The 21,549-nt window shown below is 41.1% G+C and overlaps 1 protein-coding gene across 1 annotated transcript; it reads right to left on the reverse strand.

Moving 5' to 3' along the window:
- Positions 1-2,333: 2,333 nt before the first annotated feature.
- On the reverse strand, positions 2,334-20,678 carry LOC132023505 (myosin regulatory light chain 12B). The gene is made up of 4 exons (XM_059409290.1): positions 20,566-20,678; positions 6,975-7,173; positions 4,023-4,184; positions 2,334-2,762 (listed from the first exon to the last, which is right to left on the reverse strand). Exons 2-4 carry the CDS (start codon positions 7,156-7,158, stop codon positions 2,590-2,592), a joined length of 519 nt encoding a protein of 172 aa, XP_059265273.1. The 5' UTR covers positions 7,159-7,173; positions 20,566-20,678; the 3' UTR covers positions 2,334-2,589.
- Between the last annotated feature and the right edge of the window lie 871 nt (positions 20,679-21,549).

Raw genomic sequence — 21,549 nt, forward strand, 5'->3', positions numbered from 1 at the left:
ACACGCTTAGTACATAGTAAATATTCAGTAGTACAGTTTTAACTATGAGATTGAACCACACATCCCAGTGTGATACCCAAAAGATGAACTGTCAACTTGAGGTCATCACTATGTGGTTCTCAAAAAAGGGAAAGCTACTAGAGTTTTCACCATCATCACCAGCACTTACTGAACACCAGAAAGGAACATGGTCCTAACTCAGGTGCCTTACAGTACTGGATCCCGCAACTCTCTTTAGAGATCCTATAGTCAAAACAGAAGGGGATAGGTCAGGTCAACGTAAGATATTAGAAACAACTGCATTTTTTATAATCTTGAAAATTTCTTCCCTTCCAGTCTTTTAAATCTGCCCTTAAGCGGAGCAACAGAATAAATCAAACTGATAGCAGCTGGAAGCATGTCCGACAGACAGCAGTCAGGCAGGGTTGGGGCAGAGGAAAGAGATAGGGAGAGGCTTTTTCTAGCTACCTCCTCTACTATTTCTAGAGTCCGAGCCACCCTTGCCTCTAACCTGGACGACAGTGATATTCTCCTAACTGGAAGCCTTCTTGCTTCTCATCTTGCCCCTCCTTTTTATACACAATGGCAAGGTTAAGTTTCCAAAACCCAAACTCATCCTTCTTCCCTCCCCAAACCCTAGGATCCCACACTTAAACTAAGCAGTAAATACCATCCTATGTCTTTGTCCAACGCTCTCCCCATGCTCCTGCCTCGTGGAAGGAAAAGTGACCTCTTCTTGTCATGCAGTTCTCTGCTTAATGTCACGTCTCAGAGGCCCTCTGCCACTCTTGCTCTATTCTTTGTCCTACAGTACTTGTGTCATATTTATGGCTCCCTGACCTGCCTCTCACCAGAGAATGTGAACTCCAGGAGGGCAGGCAGCATGTCTGTCCTGCCTCCCGGTTATCCCCAACGCTTACAACAGTGCCTAGCATAGATCAAGTGGCTGATCAGTCTTGGTTTAATGACGGTCAAGACTGTCACGGTAGATTTTTCCCCTTTCCTTAATGACATTCAGCGATCCTCCACCTGGTGTGACGCTGCGTGGTGACTTGAAGCTTGGACAGTTGCTTTAGATCTCACTAAAAAAGCAGGAATAACACTTGCCCTACCTACCTTGTGTGCTGTGAGGATTTGATAATAAAGGTGAAAGATCTTCTGAAGTGAGAGCACTCTACTAGACCGTGACAATGAAACTGCTCTCTCATTTTAAAGATGATGAAAAGGAACCCCTCAAATATTAAGTGGCAATATGTGGCCAGGATTTGCCTACCATACCAAGCTCTAAGGTACAAATATTAAATGATATGAAAATGCATTCATTTGCAGCAGATAAAATACCAATACAACACTTTTAAGAGAGGGAATAGATAGTTGAACAAGACTGGGAAAATTTTAATTTTTTTCCTTTTCTAGGTTTTCCTCTCTAACTTTGCACATGGCATGGCCTTGAGGATTTTCAATGAGCTCTGAAACAGCCACGTCTGTTTTCTAGTCCTTGCTATAGCCTATAGTCTATACACCACACGAACACCCTTCACACATAATCTTGCTTAAAATCGTTTGTCTTCTATTTTTTAACGTGATACTTCTCTGAAATTCTGTTCAAATAACCAATTTCCACAAATTAATTCAAATTTCAATGACTGCAAAATCATGTTAGAGTGTAAAGGAAATGTCTTGACCTTTTAGGCGTTTGGGGCTTTTCACAGAGAGCAGAGGGTTCCAGGACTATAAGCTCTGGAGTCAGGCCCCCAGGTTGTAATCCTCTTACTTACTCTAGTGACTCAATCACTCAATTCTGCAGAGCTCAGTACCCCCACCTGAAACACAGAAATAACAAATATCTGTCTCACAAGGTCACTGGGAAGATTCAGTGAAAAAAATCACCCACATGTGGTGCTTTATATACAGTAAATGTTAGTAATAACTATTCTTTTCTTCAGAATTTTGCCTCACCTTCTTAGGCTCTAAGATCCATAAAACGTTAAACGTTTTCTCAGACATATCCTATATATCATCCAATAGTTTAAACATCTGACTTACTGTAAGTATGAAAAAAAGAAAGGCAATAAGTAGTTTTTACTGCATAATGTTAATTTGTACTTAGAAGTTCTGAAGAACACTGTCTCACATTAAGTGAAAAATCAGCTTTACCATGAAATTTGAATGTGAAGTTGAAAATCTGAAGAAAGAAAAAAAAAGACTACCCCCAATTACCACTTGTTTAACTTTCTATTATATTTCATTTGAGTCAGCATAATCTTTATTTCAAAATAATGTTTTTATTATATAAAAATGTAAAAATCCAGCAAAACCAGAAATACCGGATATATTTTCCTGGGCTTTCACATTTGTTGATTTTTATTCGCAATCTCTTTTTCAGCACAATTTACAACCTCAACCCCATTTGCAGTTTGATTATACAAGTGCTAAGTGGCAGAAAGGTCTAGAATAAATACATCAAAAAAAGAGGCCAAGCCGTGAAACTAAGTTGCATGCAACAGGTCTCTATGAGGGTGGGGGAAAGTGTCTAGGAAATAAAATGGAGTAAGACAAAGCAATTGGAAGGTTTTAGCTAAAGTTCTTTCAATCATCTTTGTCTTTTGCTCCATGTTTAAGGATGCGCGTGAATTCGATATAATTGAAATTTCCCTTTTTGTCGATAGGTGCTTCTCTGTACAGCTCATCCACCTCCTCGTCTGTAAACCGATCTCCCATGGTTGTCAGCAGCTCTCTCAGGTAATCTTCCTGGATGGTGCCTGGCAGGCAGGAGACAGAAGGAGTCACGAATACTTCCTGGCACTTTAATGGTTCATTTCTAAACTAGGTCAGTGTTGCAAAATACTTCAGAATATCCACATTTACATGAACAAAGTAAATTAGTACGCTAAGGCAGTATGTAACTATTTCATTATGTTTGCCTATTAATTTTGAGTTCTTTCATTTCAGAATTAAAAAAAAAAATTATTTATTTGAGAGAGAGTATGAGCAGGGGACGGGCAGAGGAAGAGGGAGCAAATCTCAAGCAGACTCTGCATCAAGCACAGAACCCAACATGGGGCTGAATCTCGGGACCCTGAGATCATGACCTGAGTTGAAACCAAGAGTCGGAAGTTTAACCAAGCTTAACCCAGGCGCCCCTAGAGTTCTTTCATTGTAAAAGCACAGTTAATACCTTATAATGCTTACAAAATTAATTTGAAGCAAGTGTTTTCTAGAGGAGGAAAAAGAAAACCCTCTGTATTTCAGAGATGTAGACAGCTGCCCAGAAAAAAGACCAAATGTGCATGAGGGACAGTGCAGTTGTGACAGGTAGAGACAGGAAGTAGGAAGGAGGGTGCCAGGTGTATCTGAGGAAGTGTGCAGGTGGCTGAGGAGAGGGTTAAGAGAGAAGAAAAGGGGAAATGAGAGGAGTAAGAAATGTGAATAGCAAGGCTTTATACTCTTTAAAATGAGAAAAAAAAAAGATTTTAACTGTTCAAGTAACTTAATTATACTTTTTAGTGAGATTTACAGTCACTTAAAGAAGTTGTTTTCATTGTCTAAAAAAATACTATTTAACAGACAATTCCCCATGTGGCTTTCAGGCAGCTCCAAACCAAATTCAAAGATTAATATCATAAACTGGGCAGCTTTATGACCTATATGCCCGTGACTCCCATTCGTGGTCATATTATACTATTATAAATGGTAGTTTATTCATTTTTTTTAAAGTTTTATTTAAAAAAAATGAATAAACTATGCCTGGGTGGCTCAGTTGGTTGAGCAACTGCCTTCGGCTCAGGTCATGATCCAGGACTTCCGGGATCGAGTCCTGCATTAGGCTCCCAGATCCTTGGGAAGTCTACTTTTCCCTCTGACCTTCTCTTCTCTCATACTCTCTCTCACTCATTCTCTCTCAAAATAAATAAATAAAATCTTTAAAAAAAAGTTATATTTTACTCATTTTTTTCATTTCCTAAAAAGTGTTTCATATAGTTTGGAATGAGGGTGGGCATGAACAAAAAAAGAGCACTCACCAGTTGCTTCTTCATCAAAGCATGCAAAAGCGTTTCTGATGACATCTTCTGGATCTGTGCCATTTAACTTCTCACCAAACATCGTGAGGAACATGGTAAAATTTATGGGCCCTGGAGCCTCATTCATCATGGCCTCAAGGTATGCATCGGTTGGATTCTTCCCTAGAAGATTTCACATTTTAATGTTGAAGGACAAAGAACTAATTTCAATACATAATTATTTTGCTACTGCCTTGCTCCCCAGTATATTTTTAAATTACATCATCATCACATGGAACTATTTTTTCAATTAACTTGCATTAAGAACGTTTTAAAAAGACAGTTTATAACAATGTAAAAAATCTTTGCTATATCATTATAAAAATGTATTGTGGGCACAGGTTGAATGTTTTTCATTCACGATACTTTCGGCAAGCTTTCTTTCACTATTTTCATCAAAAACAGGTACCTGAGGGACACCTGGAGTGGCTCGGTCAGTTAAGCGTCTGCCTCTGGCTCAGGTCATAATCTTGGGGTCCGGGATCAAGCCCCACATTAGGACCCTGTTCAGTGGAGAGCCTGCTTCTCCCTCCCCTTCTGCCTCTCCCCCGAGCTCATGCTCTCTCTCACAAATAAACAAACAAACAAAAATAGCCCCCCAAATACAGGCACCTGAAATGACACAGGTAATGACACATTTCTGCATCTTGAATGTCAATAATGTTAAAAGTCCATCATGGCACTTCGAAGCCCGTTGCTTAAAAAATTGAAATATTTGTATTTCCAATTGTGGCACAGTTGCCCATAACTGGTATGTGTCAAAAATTTTATTTAGTAAGCTGGTCATTTAAGCCAAAACTATTAGGTTGGTTTAGAACCGAGAGCTCACTTTGAACAATGTTATCTATTAGTCAGTTGCCAGACATCATTTACTCATATGGTGAAACTAGTTTAGTATTGCTCATAATGGGAAATCTTCACCTCAGTTTCAACGGAGACCAATTCTCCCTATGGAGGGAGAGTCCTGTGACCCTCTCTGTGAGGTCAGGAGAAAGTCCCCTGGACTGGCCAGTCTTGGCGGGAACAACAAAGCGCTTCTCTTGGTCCAGGCATTTTTGAGGCTCCCAAGGTGTAGGAAAAGCAGCTCTGAATAGAAGGTCTTGAATAGTGAGTTTGAATCCCAGTTCTGCCACTGACTGTGTGACCTGAGGAAAGGTGGCAGCTGTCTAGGATTTACTTTTTTTTTTTTAAATTTGTAAAATGGACTGGTTAAACTTGGTATCTGAAAAGCCCCTTCCAACATTAAGTTTGTAATGATTCTCCAGGAAAAGTACATCTTAAGTTAGACATTCATATCTGAGGAAGCATCTGAATGTTACATCTAGCTAAGTGCTAATGACAGTCAAATCAAGAATTATGCTTTATATGTAGTTTTCCTCCTGGGAATTTGAGTGAAATTTAAATGCCAAGTAGGTACCTGTCTTACTGTATATTACCTGTCTCACTCATTATACCTGTTCAACATAAAAATATAAAAATGAGGCTAAAATTAGTTTCAAGATTCACTGAATAAGCGAAAGGAACTAAAAAATATCCACTTTTCTACCTTCATATTTAATCCAACTCTATAGCCATAGTTTTGGGGGGAAAATGTCTAAACTAAAGGTGTCAAGAAAATCTGGGTACTGAAAAGATGCAGGGACTTAAAATGAATTGGTTTAGGTTAAGCACCTATGGGCCCAATTCAGGGCATCCGATATAATTTGTTGATTTGAAAGGTAAATGAATACATATCTTTAAAAAGCATGGGTTCCCCAAAATGGAAGACCCCAAAGTCAGTCTCTTCCTCTACTATCCCTCATTCACCCAACAAAAATAGAGCATCTACTATGAGCAGGGTACAGGCTTGAGTGTTCACTTTTTTTTTTTTTTGAAGATTTTATTTTTCTGAGAAAGAGAGAGAATGAGTAGGGATGGGGAAGATGGGGAAGAGGGAGAAGCAGGCTCTCCGCTGACCAAGGAGCCTAATATGAGGCTCAATCCCCAGACCCTGAGATCAAGACCTGGGCGGATACTTAACCAACTGACCCACCCAGGTGCCCTGAGTGTTCAGTATTTGTAATACAACTAAGTCCTTCAGTTTTACTCCACCACCTTTTTCATTAGTGACCTGCCCCAAAAGAGGACACTTAAGTTAAAACACTAGGGTCCAACCCACCTCCAAGTTAATAACTTAGTTCAATATCTTGATTTTACTCTCACTCTGAATTAAGAAAATGTAAAATGTTAAAAATTGGTGCATCTAGGTAAAAATGTATGCATTTCCATCACACTGTTCTTTCAACTTTTTGCAGGCTTAAAAGTTTTCAAAATAATATGTTAGAAAAAAGAAATAAAATAGAGGAACAAAACTGTGTTCTGGTTACTAAGCAGAGAAGAATAACAACCTCTCTCTTTGCCCTCTCACCTCTGAACTGTCCTTTTTGGCTAATAGTCAAGAACAAGCAGAGAGCAGAGCCTAACTATAGGCTATCCCTGACCTGCACCCCTTCTTTCCCAGCAAGTCTACAGAGAACTGGGAGGCTCACCATTTCCAGCTGTAAAATCGCTGCTGACTTGGGGCAGAACGTGGAAGACCCTTCCTTCTCATCCTTCTTTTTAAGATTATACCAAACAAGAACAAAATCATACAAGGAATAATAAATTAACACCCATATAACCAGAATAACAAAGGGGCAGTTTGTTTGCTTTAAATCTTTTATCTTTATATTTTCTTTACCTTAATTGTAAGAAAATTATAAATAAAATCCTCTTGTGACTGGTCAGCCCCAACTTGGCACTTCCTACTTAGACATCTCTCACTAGGCCTTTGAGATAAGGAGAGAAAACTTACACATCACACAAAAAAATAATTCAAAAAACACTGAAATATTATTTTTGGGAGGTGGGCATATTAAGAATATAAAAGCCTACCTAGAGAAGCAAGCATATCATGCAAATCCTCCTTGTCAATGAAACCATCTCTGTTCTGATCAATCATGTTGAAGGCCTCTTTGAACTCCTGAATCTGTGACTGGTCAAACATGGCGAATACATTGGATGTTGCGCGCTGGGGGCGCTTCTTAGTGGTCTTAGTCTTTGCCTTTTTGCTCGACATGGTGGCTGTTTAATTCTAGAGTTAAAAAGAAAAAACATGAAGCAAAAAAGAATGCATTACACATAAAACAAAACAAAAAAAGAACCTGTAACACCTCAAGTTAGTGAGTAAAAATTTCTTAATGTAGAATTATTACTTCAATTGTGTAGGAATACATTTCATTTTTATTTCCAATATCACAATTAAATGGTTAGGAAAAAGCAGTTTTGAAAAATTTAAGAAGCAGAATAGAAATCATTTAATAGCTTGCCTCCAAATTTCATGAGACTCATTTTTTTTAAGTGGAAATTAATTTAAAAATACACAGCAATAGCTAGCATTTATTGAGTAGCTTACTATGTGCCAAGTAGTGTTACGAGGATTTGGGGCTTCCTAAAGAGAAAGACTCCAAAGTTGATATTTCATTTAACTTTTTACAAGGATCATCCTATTGGATCCTCCTAATAATCCACTGCAATAGGTACTCTTTTTACTCCATTTTTTACCAGTATTGCATAACCTCTCTAAGCCTTGGTTTTTCAAAACACAGTAGGAAAACCAGGGAACCTCACACAACCCTCAGTTTTACAGCAAAACAGCCTCTATTTCAATGCCAGTGAGACTTAAATGAGAAAACATTCACAAAGGAACTAGTATAGTCACTGTATGGTACATGTTCAAAAGGCTCTCATCTTAAAAAAATGATTAAAGCCTACTTTTTTTTTTTTTCTTAATGATCTCTATACCTGACATGGGGCTTGAACTCACATGGTGCTTGAACTCAGGACCCCAAGATCAAGTCACATGCTCTATTAACCGAAGTCAGCCATGCACCCCAAACCTACTCTTTAATCGTGCATCCCTTCTAGCTTCATCCTCATTTCCCCTTTCCTTTGACAAAATGTTTAGAATAGCATTCTGATACTCTCAACTGTCTCCATTTTCTCATCTTTCCAGTCACTCCTCAATTCTCTATAATATGGTGCCAATGGTAGCTTCCAATACTCTGATGAAAGCCACCAATAATTTAGATGTCAAATAGGAGGTGCCTGGGTGGCTCAGCCAGTTACAAGTCCTACTCTTGATCTCAGCTCAGATCTTTGATCTCAGGGTTGTGAGTTCAAGCCCCATGTTGGGCTCCACACTGGGCATGGAGCCTACTTTAAAAAAAAAAAAAAAAAGTAAATGTCAAATAGCATGAACACATTTCATTCCATTTTTTATTTGCAGTTTTAAATAAACACAATGCAAAAATACTGTCAACTTTGGAATTAGAAAGTCCTAAATTCAAATCTCAGCTCCACCATTACTAGCTACTAGCTTGGAAAACCCAGAAAGACCAGATCAATTTTTCCATCCAATGTCTTCATAACTGCCCTATGAGATAGGTATTATCTAGGTTAAAATATAAAACCAATGGCCCTATGTAGTAAACAATTTTGCCCAAAGAGAGTCTTGGCCTTTGTCCTCTCTGCTTCTGGGAGGTAATCTCTAAGCCTGTGGAGTGTCCTGCCTATATCTGGGGTCTTGGGTCACATCAGACAATCTAACAATGTAATTTATTATGGGGGTTATGGGTCATGTTACCAATTTGACCTCCCAAGGGGCTAGAGACTAAGGTCAGCCACAGAGTAGCTAATAGTATCTACGTGGTGGAGCCCCAGTAAAAACTATGGCTATCAAGGATCAAGTGAGCTTTCCTAGTTAACAATACTCCATGTATACTGTCACATCTTGTTGCCAGGAGGAGTAACACTGTCCCTGGAAGAGGACAACTGGAGCTCTGCATTTGGAACACTCCTGGACTCTGCACCACACATCTCTTTCCTTGGCTGATTTTAATCTGAATCCTTTTACTGCAATAAACCATAACCAAGGATATAACAGCTTTCAATGAATTCTGTGAATTCTAGCAAAATTATCAAACCTGAGGGTTGTCTTTGGGGGCCCAAACTTGCGATTGGCATCAGAAACGAGGGTGGAAGGGGCGCCTGGGTGGCTCAGTGGGTTAAGCCTCTGCCTTCTGCTCAGGTCATGATCCCAGGGTCCTGGGATCGAGTCCCGCATCCCGCTCTCTGCTCAGCGGGGAGCCTGCTTCCTCCTCTCTCTCTGCCTGCCTCTCTGCCTACTTGTGATCTCTGTCTGTCAAATAAATAAATAAACAACATCTTTAAAAAGAAAGAAAGAAAGAAAGAAATGAGGGTGGTCTTGGGAACTGTTGTTTCACTCTGCAGCCCCATAGTATGAAAGTAAATGAATGGCTGGGCAGTGGCTGACCAAGGCAATTTTGGACTTTGGTCTCTAGGACTTTTAGTGTTGAATTTTCTTTTCTTTTCTTTCTTTCTCTCTCTCTCTCTTTTTTTTTTTTTTAAAGTAAACTCTATACCCTACATGGGGCTGGAACTCACAACCCCGAGATCAAGAGCTGCATGCTCTACCAACTGGGCCAACCAGGCACCCTAGTCTTGGGCTTTTAATCTACACTGTTTACTTCTCTTTCTTCAATTAAAAAAAAAAACCCAAAACAAACAAACAAACAAACAAACAAACAAAAAACCACCCTCCACCCCAACCCCAACCCTGGGTATTCTGAAGCTTGGCTTAGTGGTGCAAGTTTGAAGTACACCAGCCTTAGAATTCTTATTCTAAACAAAAAGTTCATATTCCAACACCTTCTCTACCCCATGTAAGTGTTAGTTTTCTCCTCTGTCCTGTAACAGTTTGAGTTTAGTTATATTGAAGGTTAAATCAGAGACAGAATGTGGTCCACCAGCAAGGCACTTGTCTATGCTTTAATTCTTCTTCCTATTCCAAAACTAGTGATTACAACTTTTTTGTGCTAAAAATTCTGATTCTATTTAAGATATAATATGTACAAAAGACAGTAAATCTGAAGGCAAGTACTAGTTCTCTCAATATCTACAAATTATATTTGTAGTAGACTCATTTAGAAAAACATCCCAGAATAAATTTTTATTTTTATTAAAAATAGACAATTGTGTCATGCTAACCCTACAGCTACCCCAAAAGTCTATAGTATTGAAACATTTCTGAAGCTTGGTTGGGGTTCTCCAAGAAGCTAATGCCAAGAAGGGATTAAATATGCAAAGGTTTTTATTAGGAGCAATTTCTGTGAGAGAACGGGAGGTAACCAGTAAGGCCAGAAATGTCACTAGATGGTAAGGCAAGTCTGACCCCAAAAGTGAAGGCAACAGGGAAGGAAGGTGACAAACAATCAAGGGCAATTCATCAACGGCCCTAATCAAAACAGATTACAGAACAGGTCATAAGCTCAATGTAATAACAGCATAATTTCTTCTAAAAAAGTTTTTCTCCCTGTACTTCACTTTAAGACAATACACATTTATATATATATATATAAGATACCTATATGCTATACACATACACACGTATCAGCTGAAAAGTGAGGTAAAGTTGTAGCAAAGCAATCAATCTGAAAGGAACTATCCCCTCAAAAGAAACTACCATCCTCTTTCCCCTTTCCATCTGAGATAAGGATCTTGGCTTTCTCTACTTTCTTGCTTCCCACTCACTTTCAACCCATCACAACCTGGCTTTTTTTTCCCCTCTACTGCAACTGCTTTCAAACTGCCAAATCCAGTCTAACTCCTTGGATCACTCTGCTGTGTTTGACATCATTTTATGCCTCTTTTCTTTTTCTTTTTTTTTTTTTTTAAAGATTTTATTTATTTATTTGACAGACAGAGATCACAAGTAGGCAGAGAGGCAGGCAGAGAGAGAGAGAGGGAGAGAGAGAGGAGGAAGCAGGCTCCCTGCAGAGCAGAGAGCCCGATGTGGGGCTCGATCCCAGGACCCTGGGATCATGACCTGAGCCGAAGGCAGAGGCTTTAACCCACTGAGCCACCCAGGTGCCCCTATGCCTCTTTTCTTCAGAGCCTTAACAACTCTTGGCCTTGGTGACCTGTCCAAGACAAACCATAAGAGACTCTTAATATCACAAAACAAACTGGGGGGTGCTGGAGGGGAGGGGGCTGGGAAGGATGGGGTGGCTGGGTTATGGACATTGGGGAGGGTATATGCTATGGTGAGTGTGTAAAGTGCGAAGTGTGTAAGCCTGATGATTACAGACCTGTACCCCTGGGGCTAATAATACATTATCTGTTAATAAAAAATAAAAAAAAATTCTAAAAAAAAAAAAATTAAAGAAATGAACTGTCCAAAATGGAAAAGAGCAAGTTTCCCAACCTTGAAGACATTCCGTTATAACAAGGGAGACTTTTTAAAAAAAAGAAAAGAAAAAAAAATTATTTCGAGAGAGAGAGCACAAGCAGGGGCAAGAAGCAGAGGGACAGGGAGAAGCAGCAGGAAGCCGGACATGGGGCTTGATCCCAGGACTCCAGAATCATGATCTGAGCTGAAGGCAGACGCTTAAATGACTAAGCCATCCAGATGCCCCACAAGGGAGACTCCTAGTGATATTGGAAAGGTTGGCTTATGTACAATGCTACATTTTACTTGATGATACCAATTTACTCTTCTCTGTTCTACTTCTATGACTGGTCCTCCTCCATTTCTTGTTAGGCTTTTATCTTCACTCACCTACATTTTCATGATTCCCAATATTCTAGCAGTCCATGGCTTATTAAAATTCTTTCCATCCTGCTTTCCTTGAATGATCTCATCAACTCTCACTGGTCTGACAACAATGATGACTACCAAGTCTGTATGTTCAGGCCTGACCTTTCCCTTGGGCTGCAGACTCTTTTTTTTTTTTTTTTTAAAGATTTTATTTATTTATCTAACAGATAGAGATTACAAGTAGGAAAGAGAGCCAGGCAGGGAGAGAGAGGAGGAAGCAGGCTCCCCACTGAGCAGAGAGCCTGATGTGGGGCTCGATCCCAGGACCCTGGGATCATGACCTGAGCCAAGGGCAGAGGCTTTAAACCACTGAGCCACCCAGGCGCCCCTGGCTGCAGACTCTTAATACCCAATTGCTTGTGAAAGGCACCCATCTGGACACCCCACAGACACTCATAATCAATGTGTTGAACACCGAATTCATTATCATCCTGTTTCTAAATTTTCTTAGCTTTCTGTCTTCTCTCAGTTAATGACACCATCATTTACCAATTCACCAAGCCATAAACCTAGAGTCATTCCCAACTCCTCCCTCTCCCTGGTGAATCAACCCTTGTTTCTTGAATATTTCTCAGGCTTGCTCATCTTCCTCATTCCTCTCCCACCACCCTAAACTGGGTCTTCATTATTTCTGTGTAGAATATTTCTATAGCCAAATAACATATCTTTTTGCTTTTTCATCCCTCTAAACTGCCTTTTACATTCCAGCCAGTGGTGTCGAACATATGAATATGACCTTACCTTTCTCTTAAAAATCTTCTTTGGCTCTCCACTGCATATAGTGGAAAGTTTAAGTTCTTAAGCATGGTCTTCCAGGTCCTCCTTTCCATACACTAGAATGACTTCTTGTCACTGCTTGTATGGAACCATGCAGCTTCTTACTTTGTGTACTTCTGTTCTTGCTATTTTTCCAGCCCCCAAATGCTTTAAGACCAGCGAGAAAATTAAAGGTTTACTTAACTTAGGGCTCCAATACCATTTACTGAGTGACTCATGTGCTAGGCACATTATGTGCGTTAAACTTAACATACCTGCTTTACAAATATGAAGAAACTGAAGATCGAAGCTATTAAAAAACTTTCCCAAGGTCACCTAGTGGCAGAGCTGGGATCCAAACCCCATTTATTAAAGGTTATTTTTACCTTTATATTACTCACTTTGTACTATATGTTCTAATCATTTTACCACAATTTTTTTTTTTTTTTTTTTTGACAGAGATCCCAAGTAGGCAGAGAGGCAGGTAGAGAGAGAGAGGGAGGGGGAAGCAGGCTCCCTGCTGAGCAGAAAGCCTGATGTGGGGCTCCATCCCAGGACCCTGGGGTCATGACCTGAGCTGAAGGCAGAGGCTTTAACCCACTTCAGCCACCCAGGCGCCCCTTACCACAAAATTTTTAAAAAAACTTTCAATACTGACCCTTTTAAAAAAAGATTTTATTTATTTATTTGAGAGAGAGAGAGAGTGTGTGCAAGAAGGTAGGGGGAGAAGGAGAGAGAACTTCAAGCATATTCCTCCCTGAGCAGGGAGCCCCGTGTGGGGGGGCTCAATCTCACAACTCTGAAATCATGACATGAGCCAAAATCAAGATGAAAACACTTAACTGGGGGCGCCTGGGTGGCTCAGTGGGTTAAAGCCTCTGCCTTCGGCTCAGGTCATGATCCCAGGATCCTGGGATCGAGTCCCGTATCAGGCTCTCTGCTCAGCAGGGAGCCTGCTTCCTCCTCTCTCTCTGCCTGCCTCTCTGTCTACTTGTGATCTCTGTCTGTCAAATAAATAAATAAAAATCTTAAAAAAAAAAAAAAAAAAGAAAAGAAAACACTTAACTGAGTCACCCAGGCATCCCTCCCCTCCTCTCTCCCAATGATTTCTGAGCAGTGACTTTCCTTTGAATTCAATTCCTCGAGTTTTCAAATAAATTCAGACAATAACTGGGGAAACCAATGTACAGAATAGAACTGCATAGTGGAATGGACTGTGTAATCTAGATTAATTTAAAGTGACAGTATTTCCTACCAGTCATGGCCCTGGTTTGACATCATAAAGGCTTGAAACTTTTACCTTGGACTGTCAAATTAATGTTTAACCTATACATGTTAAAGAAAAAACAATAATCCAACCCTATCCATAAAACTATAATTACAGAAAAAAATGCATACAGACCAGCATATAATGTAATCAAGAGCTCTCAACAGCAGTAAAAATTTCTCATTTCCTCCTCAAAATTTTTATTTCATTATTTTGGTAAATTTCTCATATAGTGTGAACTAAAGGTTATGTCCTGGTCACAGAGTTTACAAGAAGGGCGGGGATATAGGAATACTGGTATATGTGGCTGTGGTGTCAATGTATTTACATAATAATCTACATGTCTGCAAAACACTTGCAATACTGATGTATAAATCAAACCATGGGCACGATAATCACTAATAACAGAAACTGCTTATGAACTTCATCAGCCTATATGACTTTATTGGCTTTATGGGGCATATTCTGGCAGCTACCTAGGACATTCCTTTGAGGCTTCTTCCTTTAAGTGTTTTAAGTCAGTTGGTTGCTGTCGCCATATGGCAAGTAAAAATTCTCTCACGGCAGTTCACCTTCTGGTCTCAATCTTGGCTGCACATTAGAATCATCTTGGAAGTTTAAAAAAATTGATGCCTAGGTCCTAGTCTGCTCTAACCCAAACTGAGTGATGATGGGTGGGGCCCAGTGACTGCTATTTTAAAAAGTGCATTGGGTGATTCCATGCAGGAGGGTTGAGAATGAAAATTAACCATTTAGAAGGCACTATTTATGTACTGAGTCCCTTCAGTTTTAAAAATTTGGTCATTATGTTTTAATGGAGATGTTAGAGACCTGGATACTAATGCCAGTTCTGTCATTCACAAGTTACATGACCTTGGGTCATTTTGGCTTTCCTAAGCCTCATTGTCCTCATCTATAAAATAAAAGAAGCAGATCAGAAGTCACAAACTGCAGCTACCAACTATATGCAATTTTCAGGGAGGTTCATTTAATTTTCCCAGGGGTGATTTTTTAAAATGCCTTTTTATTTTATTTTTTTAAAGATTTTATTTATTTATTTGACAGACATAGATCACAAGGAGGCAGAGAGTCAGGCACAGTGAGAGGAGGAAGCAGGCTCCCTGCTGAGCAGAGCCCAAAGTGGGACTCGATTCCAGGACCCTGGGATCATGACCTGAGCTACAGACAGAGGCTTTAAGCCACTGAGCCACCCTGGCGCCCCTAAAATGCCTTTTTAAGTAACTGAATTAGTTTGCCAACATTTTAAAAAGCTGAATAGTTACTTTAATAAAAACAAATTTCAGACATCTTGAAAAACTGTATAAGGGGTCACTTGTCCCTTGTTCCTGTAATAAATGAGTATTCAGTAAGCAATTCCCACTACTCCCTACAGCTTCCTGTCACAGCTGGAATTTGTTTATGACTGAGAGCCTCTGAGAGCTCTGAACTTGTTCCTTGGCCTCCAAGAGCATCTGAACTTGTTCCTTGGCTCCAATGGTATCAAACTCCAAGATGGCCCTGTTGCCCTTGTGCAATCCCATCCAACAGTGAAAAGGGCTGACCTGTGTAGGGAGGTAAAATAATTTTCCTTCTACCCTTCTGACTTCTTGGCTGACACTTCTGTAATTATAGAGGCACAAGAGACAAACAGAAATTTACTAACATGTATATATATGGGAGATACCCAGGCAAAAGCCTATTCTGAAATGTAACTTAGAAGTCAGCTTAGACATCATCTCCAGCTAAAGACAAAGGGGGAAGTATGTGTGAGGGGAAGAGGCTAGTTGCAGAAGTTGCACAGTAAACAGGGTAAGGCTTGCCATGTAGACTAAAGTCAGGGTTTTCTCCACTGATAAAAGTCTAAAGTTGTCTCCAGAGGGTAATCTTTGTTCTTGGAGGGGAGGAAGGACACCGTTGTACATTTATGTCCTGCTTTTAGGCAACTAGGACAGAGAGCTTTTCTTTTGTCGGTTTCTTCAACTGCCTTCAGCTCAAAACAATCTGTATGCCAAAGTAGCTTATTTTGGAGTGGCATATTCTGCTACTCTTCATAACCAATAGGATATTGCAAAAATGATGGTGTGTGATCTTGTAATATACCTTCTGCCTTGCTCTTCCTCAAACTACTCAATCTGGGGCAAGCCAGCACCAGGACACAAGGGCCCTACAGAGAGCCCTATGGAAAGGTCCATGTACAGGGAAGTGAGGCCCCCCGCCAGGAGTCAACACCAACTTGCAAGCCATGTGTGTCAGCCATCTTGGATGCTGCTCTTCTTTCAAATGATTGCAAATTCAGGTGACACCCAGACTACAACCTCACGAGACTCAAAACCACTAGCTAAGCTGCCTTGGAATTCCAGACCCTTGGAAACTGTTTATTGCTTTTTTAAGGTACTGAATTTGGGGTAATTGGTTATATAGTACTAGAAAACAAGTAAAGCCACTGTGTTTCTTTGGCCTCTTTAATATTTAAATAGGACAATGATTTATTTCAGAATTATGGCCACAGTCAAGTTTGTATTAGATAGGGAATTTTGATTCCAGGTTAGAAAATTTTAATTCCTTCTATTCTCCAAGTCTGTGGGCTCTTCTTTTTTAAAAAAGATTTTATTAATTTTTAAAGTCATCTCTACACCCAATAGGGGGCACAAACCTACAATCCTGAGACCAAGATTTGCATGCTCTACCAACTGAGCCAACCAGGCACCCCTCATTTTTACCATTTTAAAAAGATTTTTCTAGTAATTTATAACCATTCCATATAGGTTTTTAAATGTTAGGCCAGAGTTACTCATACTATTTAATTATTTTTTTTAAAAGTTTATTTATTTTTAAGTAATCTCTTCCCCAACATGGGGCTCAAACTCATGATCTCCTGAGATCAAGAGCCGCATGCTCTGACTGAGCCAGCCAGGTGCCCCTTAGGTGGGTGCCTCTTTGAACTGCAACAGAGTCACCACTTCCTCAACATTCCCATCAACACTATCCTATTCTTCTGATGCCTATGCTGATTTTGCTAGTTCTTCCTGCTTCCTAATTGGAGTTTTTTCCAAAGATCTACTTGAACTATAGTACCTTTCTCAGGTGCTGGTTGAAAAATCAGGAGCATAAAGCTTCCTTTCAAAAATGAGATAGCTGGAGAGGGAAGGGGAGCTGATTTTGTGAGCAAAGTCATGATGAAGAGTTCAAGTTCCAGCCAAGCTCCAGCAGAATGGTAGTGGAGGCCCAGGGCCAGGATGCTTAGGGGATCTCCTCTAGCAAGGCCAATTTCTAAATAGAGGCACAAGGTGAGGCCTAACAGTAAATGAATGCAAAAAAGCACAGAGCGGTTCTGCTAAAAGTTAAGGTCATTTCTGATTTAGTTCTCATGCTCAGCATGGTCTGTCAGAAACTTTAGAAATTTCTCATGGATTCCCATGGTCATTATTGTAGTTAGGACTAATGTTAGTGCTAATTAGGAGGATCAAATGACTGGATATATGAGCAACAGTCTGAAAACAGCAATCATAAGGAGAATTTAGTATATAATCAAGCCAGAACAGTTCACAAAATTAACCTCATATACTTAATGACATATCACTGTTTTTTTATACTGCATATTTAGGCCAGTATGTAATCAGTTCAATAAATTATTATATCTATTATTTCTTTTACAGAGCCAAACACAATTTTTACAGCTTTCCTCTTGGTACCAGCTAAGCTTTCCTCATAGTATATGTATTTTAATATTTACCACATACATTATAATGCTGTCATTTTTAAATTACAGGTTTTATGATCATCCCAGCTGGCAATAAACTTTCCATCCCCTGAACTCCCATATATTATTTTGTTTTATTGCAGTGAAATTTATATATGGTAAAATGTAGAGATCTTAAAAATGAGTTTTTATAAATGTGAACCCCCATGTAACCACCATCCCAATGAAGTTATAAATGTTAACATCACTCCAGAAAGTTCTTTCCCAAGTCAATGACCCTCTCCCATAGGCAACCATTGCTCAGATTTCTATAAATCAGAAATTTATTTTTTAAAACATTTGAAAAGATTTTATTTATTTATTTGACAGACGGAGATCACAAGTAGGCAGAGAGGCAGGCAGAGAGAGAGGAGGAAGCAGGTTCCCCGCTGAGCAGAGAGCCTGATGTGGGGCTCGATCCCAGGACCCTGGGATCATGACCTGAGCCAAAGGCAGAGGCTTTAACCCACTTCAGCCACCCAGGCACCCCTATAAATCAGAAATTTATTAACTATAAATTAGTTTTGTCTGCCTTTGACATTTTTTTAAAAAAGATTTTATTTATCCATTTGACAGATAGAGATCACAACAAGTAGGCAGAGAGAGAGACAGGCAGAGAAAGAGGAGAAAGCAGGCCCCCCTCCGAGCAGAGAGCAGGATGCAGGGCTTGATCCCAGGACCCTGGGCAGAGGGGGGGGTCAAGGCAGAGGCTTTAACCCACTGAGCCACCCAGCGCCCCTGTCTTTGATATTCTTATAAATGGAATTATATTCTTTATTCCTGACTTCTTTCACTCAATATAATATTTCTGAGATTCATTTATCTTGTTGCTTTTATCAGTGGTTTATTCTTTTTTTTACTGCCTAGTAATATTCTCTTGCCATGTCATTTGCTTACACATTTTTGTGACCTTTTTACCTTGGATTGTATGGTATAATAGTGCCTTATACTCAGTAGGTACTCCATAAATATAAGTAAAGCAAATACATACATATGCCTCCTTCCTATCACAAACTGAGATACATATACATATATAAGGTAGATCCTGGATCTGACTCCCAAAATAATCTTTTCTCTATGGTCTATCCATAGTTCAGCATTAACTCTACTGGAGTCTTCCCCAAGAGATCCTCAACAAAACTTACAAGCTAACCCCTGTTCCATATCTGGAGGAAACAACGCAGATAACAGACAATAACTGAGTGCTAAATATGTGCTAGCTCTTGGTCTAAGCATTTCACATATATTAACATACTTAACCCTCTGAATTAATGATATAGGTGCTGTGATCTCCATTTCTCAAAATTAGGGCAAAGAGAATAAACAATTTGCCTACAGCCACACAGTTAGAAAATGATAGAGTTTATATTTTGTATCTGTAATCAGGAAGTCTAGCTCCAGAGCTTGTACCACTGGCCCTTAATATCCTATATATATAGACAGCTCAAATTCTCTATCATGAAAACATGGATAGCTGGTTGGGGGTACCAAGCAATGTTACCACACAGCTAAAATGCAGAATAAGGAAAATACGAAAGGTGCTGGCAATGAAACTCATCCCCAGATACCTGATGTCTTTGAATCCTAGAAAGGAGGGACAACCCGCCCTATTTATAGGCTCTTTTAGTTCCTAATACAATGACCTTCACCTGGGGATCTATCCTTCAGAAGTTTCAGTTCATCCTGTCCAAATTCAGTCTCATGAAAGCATAAATGAATATCAAGCCAGCCATTATAAAAGTTGTTTCATTTCAACAGAGCTGAACAAACAAAAAGCTGTGCACTTAGTTACGAGGTCCAGCGGGGTCCACCTAATGCTTACAGAGAAAATGGACGGCACATGTGAATCCTTCAAGTGACCTTGGGCAAATTATCTCACTTCTCTGGGTTTCAGTTTCCTCAACTATAAAATTAAAGATAATCTATAAAACAGATAATCTATTTCACAAGATAATCTGTAAAGTTCTTTTGAATTCAAAAATGTTATGATTCTTCTCTTATCAAAAGACCATTCTAAATCCATCTTAAACAAAGGCTGCCAAACTAATCCTCTGAACACCCCCTTTCTTCATATTACTCCCTTTCTAAAGAATCCAAAATGACTGCCTAATGCCTCTTACATAATCTCTTATTTCTCCGTCAAGTTTTCAGGACATCTGTAAAAACGCCTCACTTATTTACCTACCTACCCTTATATCCAGCTATTATTCATTATATTTCTTGTTCCATTCAAGCTAGTCTATCCCCCCGCGGCCTCTTTCTCACACAACACAATTCCCACTTTTTCAGCTTTTAGTCTTGTTACCTCCCACCACAGATCCTGCCAGAAATACTTAAGTTCTACCTCCTAGGGCTAAATCCAAGGTCTTCAATAAGGTCATAATTCTTTCTCCAGGAAATCTTTCTTGACTTTTGTTATTCGTCCTTTTCTTCAATCAACACGAACGAACTAAATCTTTACAAGATGCAAGACACAGTGAGAGTTACAACTCCTGCGGAAATCCTTACATTTTAGCCTGTACCAACCATGCACCCCGACACAGGTGCTCTAATAGTTTCCTCGGACACTTCATCTAAGGCAAGAAGCAGGCACCAGTAGACTCCTACCCACCAAAGCACCTAGCACCATGTCGGGACACAGAGCAGGTGTTCAACACCTTCATCGGTCGACTGGGCCCGCGAGGGCAAGGCGCTGGCAGCGGAGCCTCCGGGAGGTCGGAGGCACCAGGTGGGTGAAGTCAGCCGGGTGACGGAAGGGCTGGTCTACCCTCTGCTGGGGACCCAGCCACCTCTTCCGACAGGGCGTCTCCCCAGCCAGGCCTCATCTGCCCGGCCGCTGCCCGGCTTCTCAACTTCCAGACGGAGGCCGGGCTGCTGCCAAGACCTTCTCGCCCACCCTTCTCGCCCAACCTGACAGGTCCCGCAGTCCCCGGCCCCCTGCGCCCCGGCCCCTTGGGGCGGGGTCCGGCGGCGGGCGCTAGACCGGAAGGGAGGTGGGACGGACGCGGCCCGAGGGGTGTCGTGCGCGGGGGCAAGTGCCACTCACCGCCGCCAGACACCAGAACCCGGGCTGCCCTGCGCGAGACGAGGTGCGACGGCGACGACGGCTGGGCTGCGGCGCGACAGTGGCGGCGGCCGGCACTTCCTGCCTGGAGAGGTGGACCGGAAAGCGCACCGGAAGGCGCGGCTGGATCCAACTCGGGACGGGGGGGATGCGAGAGGTGTTCTCGCTCAAGACCGAGAGAAGCGCACTCTGTGGACCGCGGAGCCGGGCTAGGGCCGGCGAACACAGCCTGGCCTTTAGTTGTCTTCTGTGGCCTGTGGGATCTGCAGCTGCATCCCCCCTTTGCGTGCTGCTGCAGGCCCGCGGCCCGCCCTCCTCCCCCGCCCGGCACGGCGAGTTCCCGCGGCCCTTCCGCATTCCCCGGCTGCGGGGCGCCGGTCCGGTCCAGGAATTTGACCTGGTGGGGCAGGGCGGGGCTCGCTGCGATCCCTCAGGATTTGGGGGGTCCCCCGGCGCCAGAAGCCGCCCACCCTGGACTCTCAGAGTTAGCACGGGGAAGTAAAACTCGCGTAGTTCCATTTGAACTTGAGGTAAAACAAGTGATTGTTTAGGGTGCGTCCCACGTAGTACGGAAGGTAAGAGGGCGGCGGCTGGGCGGACCCTGCCCGCTGGAAAACCCTTTCTTTTTCAACCGGGCTCCGACCGGAGCTTTTCTACCGTCACATTTTAAGGTTTACCGCCTTACAGACCACGGCCAGCCTATGACCGTTTCACTCCCCTTCCAACCACAAGAAAGTCTTATTCAAAATACTTGTTTTCCGTTGGGTCGATAGATGACAAAATTGCACACACACATACTTGCAAGCGCTCACACATTATAAAATGTTCTTCGTCAAAACAGGAAACCACGAAGCTACGTTATTCAAGGTTTGTTCTAAATAGTGTTTGTGCCCATAACCTTCAGTTCCCTCACTTGGAATAATAGAGATGAATAGCACTGTCTGGGTAATGGAGAGTAAGTCAACT

Source organism: Mustela nigripes, chromosome 8 (genome assembly GCF_022355385.1).
Source record: "Mustela nigripes isolate SB6536 chromosome 8, MUSNIG.SB6536, whole genome shotgun sequence".
Taxonomy (NCBI): domain Eukaryota; kingdom Metazoa; phylum Chordata; class Mammalia; order Carnivora; family Mustelidae; genus Mustela; species Mustela nigripes.

Bases quoted from the DNA above. Each gene is read 5' to 3' on its own strand.
- LOC132023505 (XM_059409290.1), bottom strand. From the start codon at position 7,158: ATGTCGAGCAAAAAGGCAAAGACTAAGACCACTAAGAAGCGCCCCCAG. The intron at 4,185-6,974 runs GTAGGCTTTTAT...GAAATCTTCTAG, and splicing joins TGATATGCTTGCTTCTCTAG to GGAAGAATCCAACCGATGCA. The intron at 2,763-4,022 runs GTGAGTGCTCTT...CCTGCCTGCCAG, and splicing joins CTTTGATGAAGAAGCAACTG to GCACCATCCAGGAAGATTAC.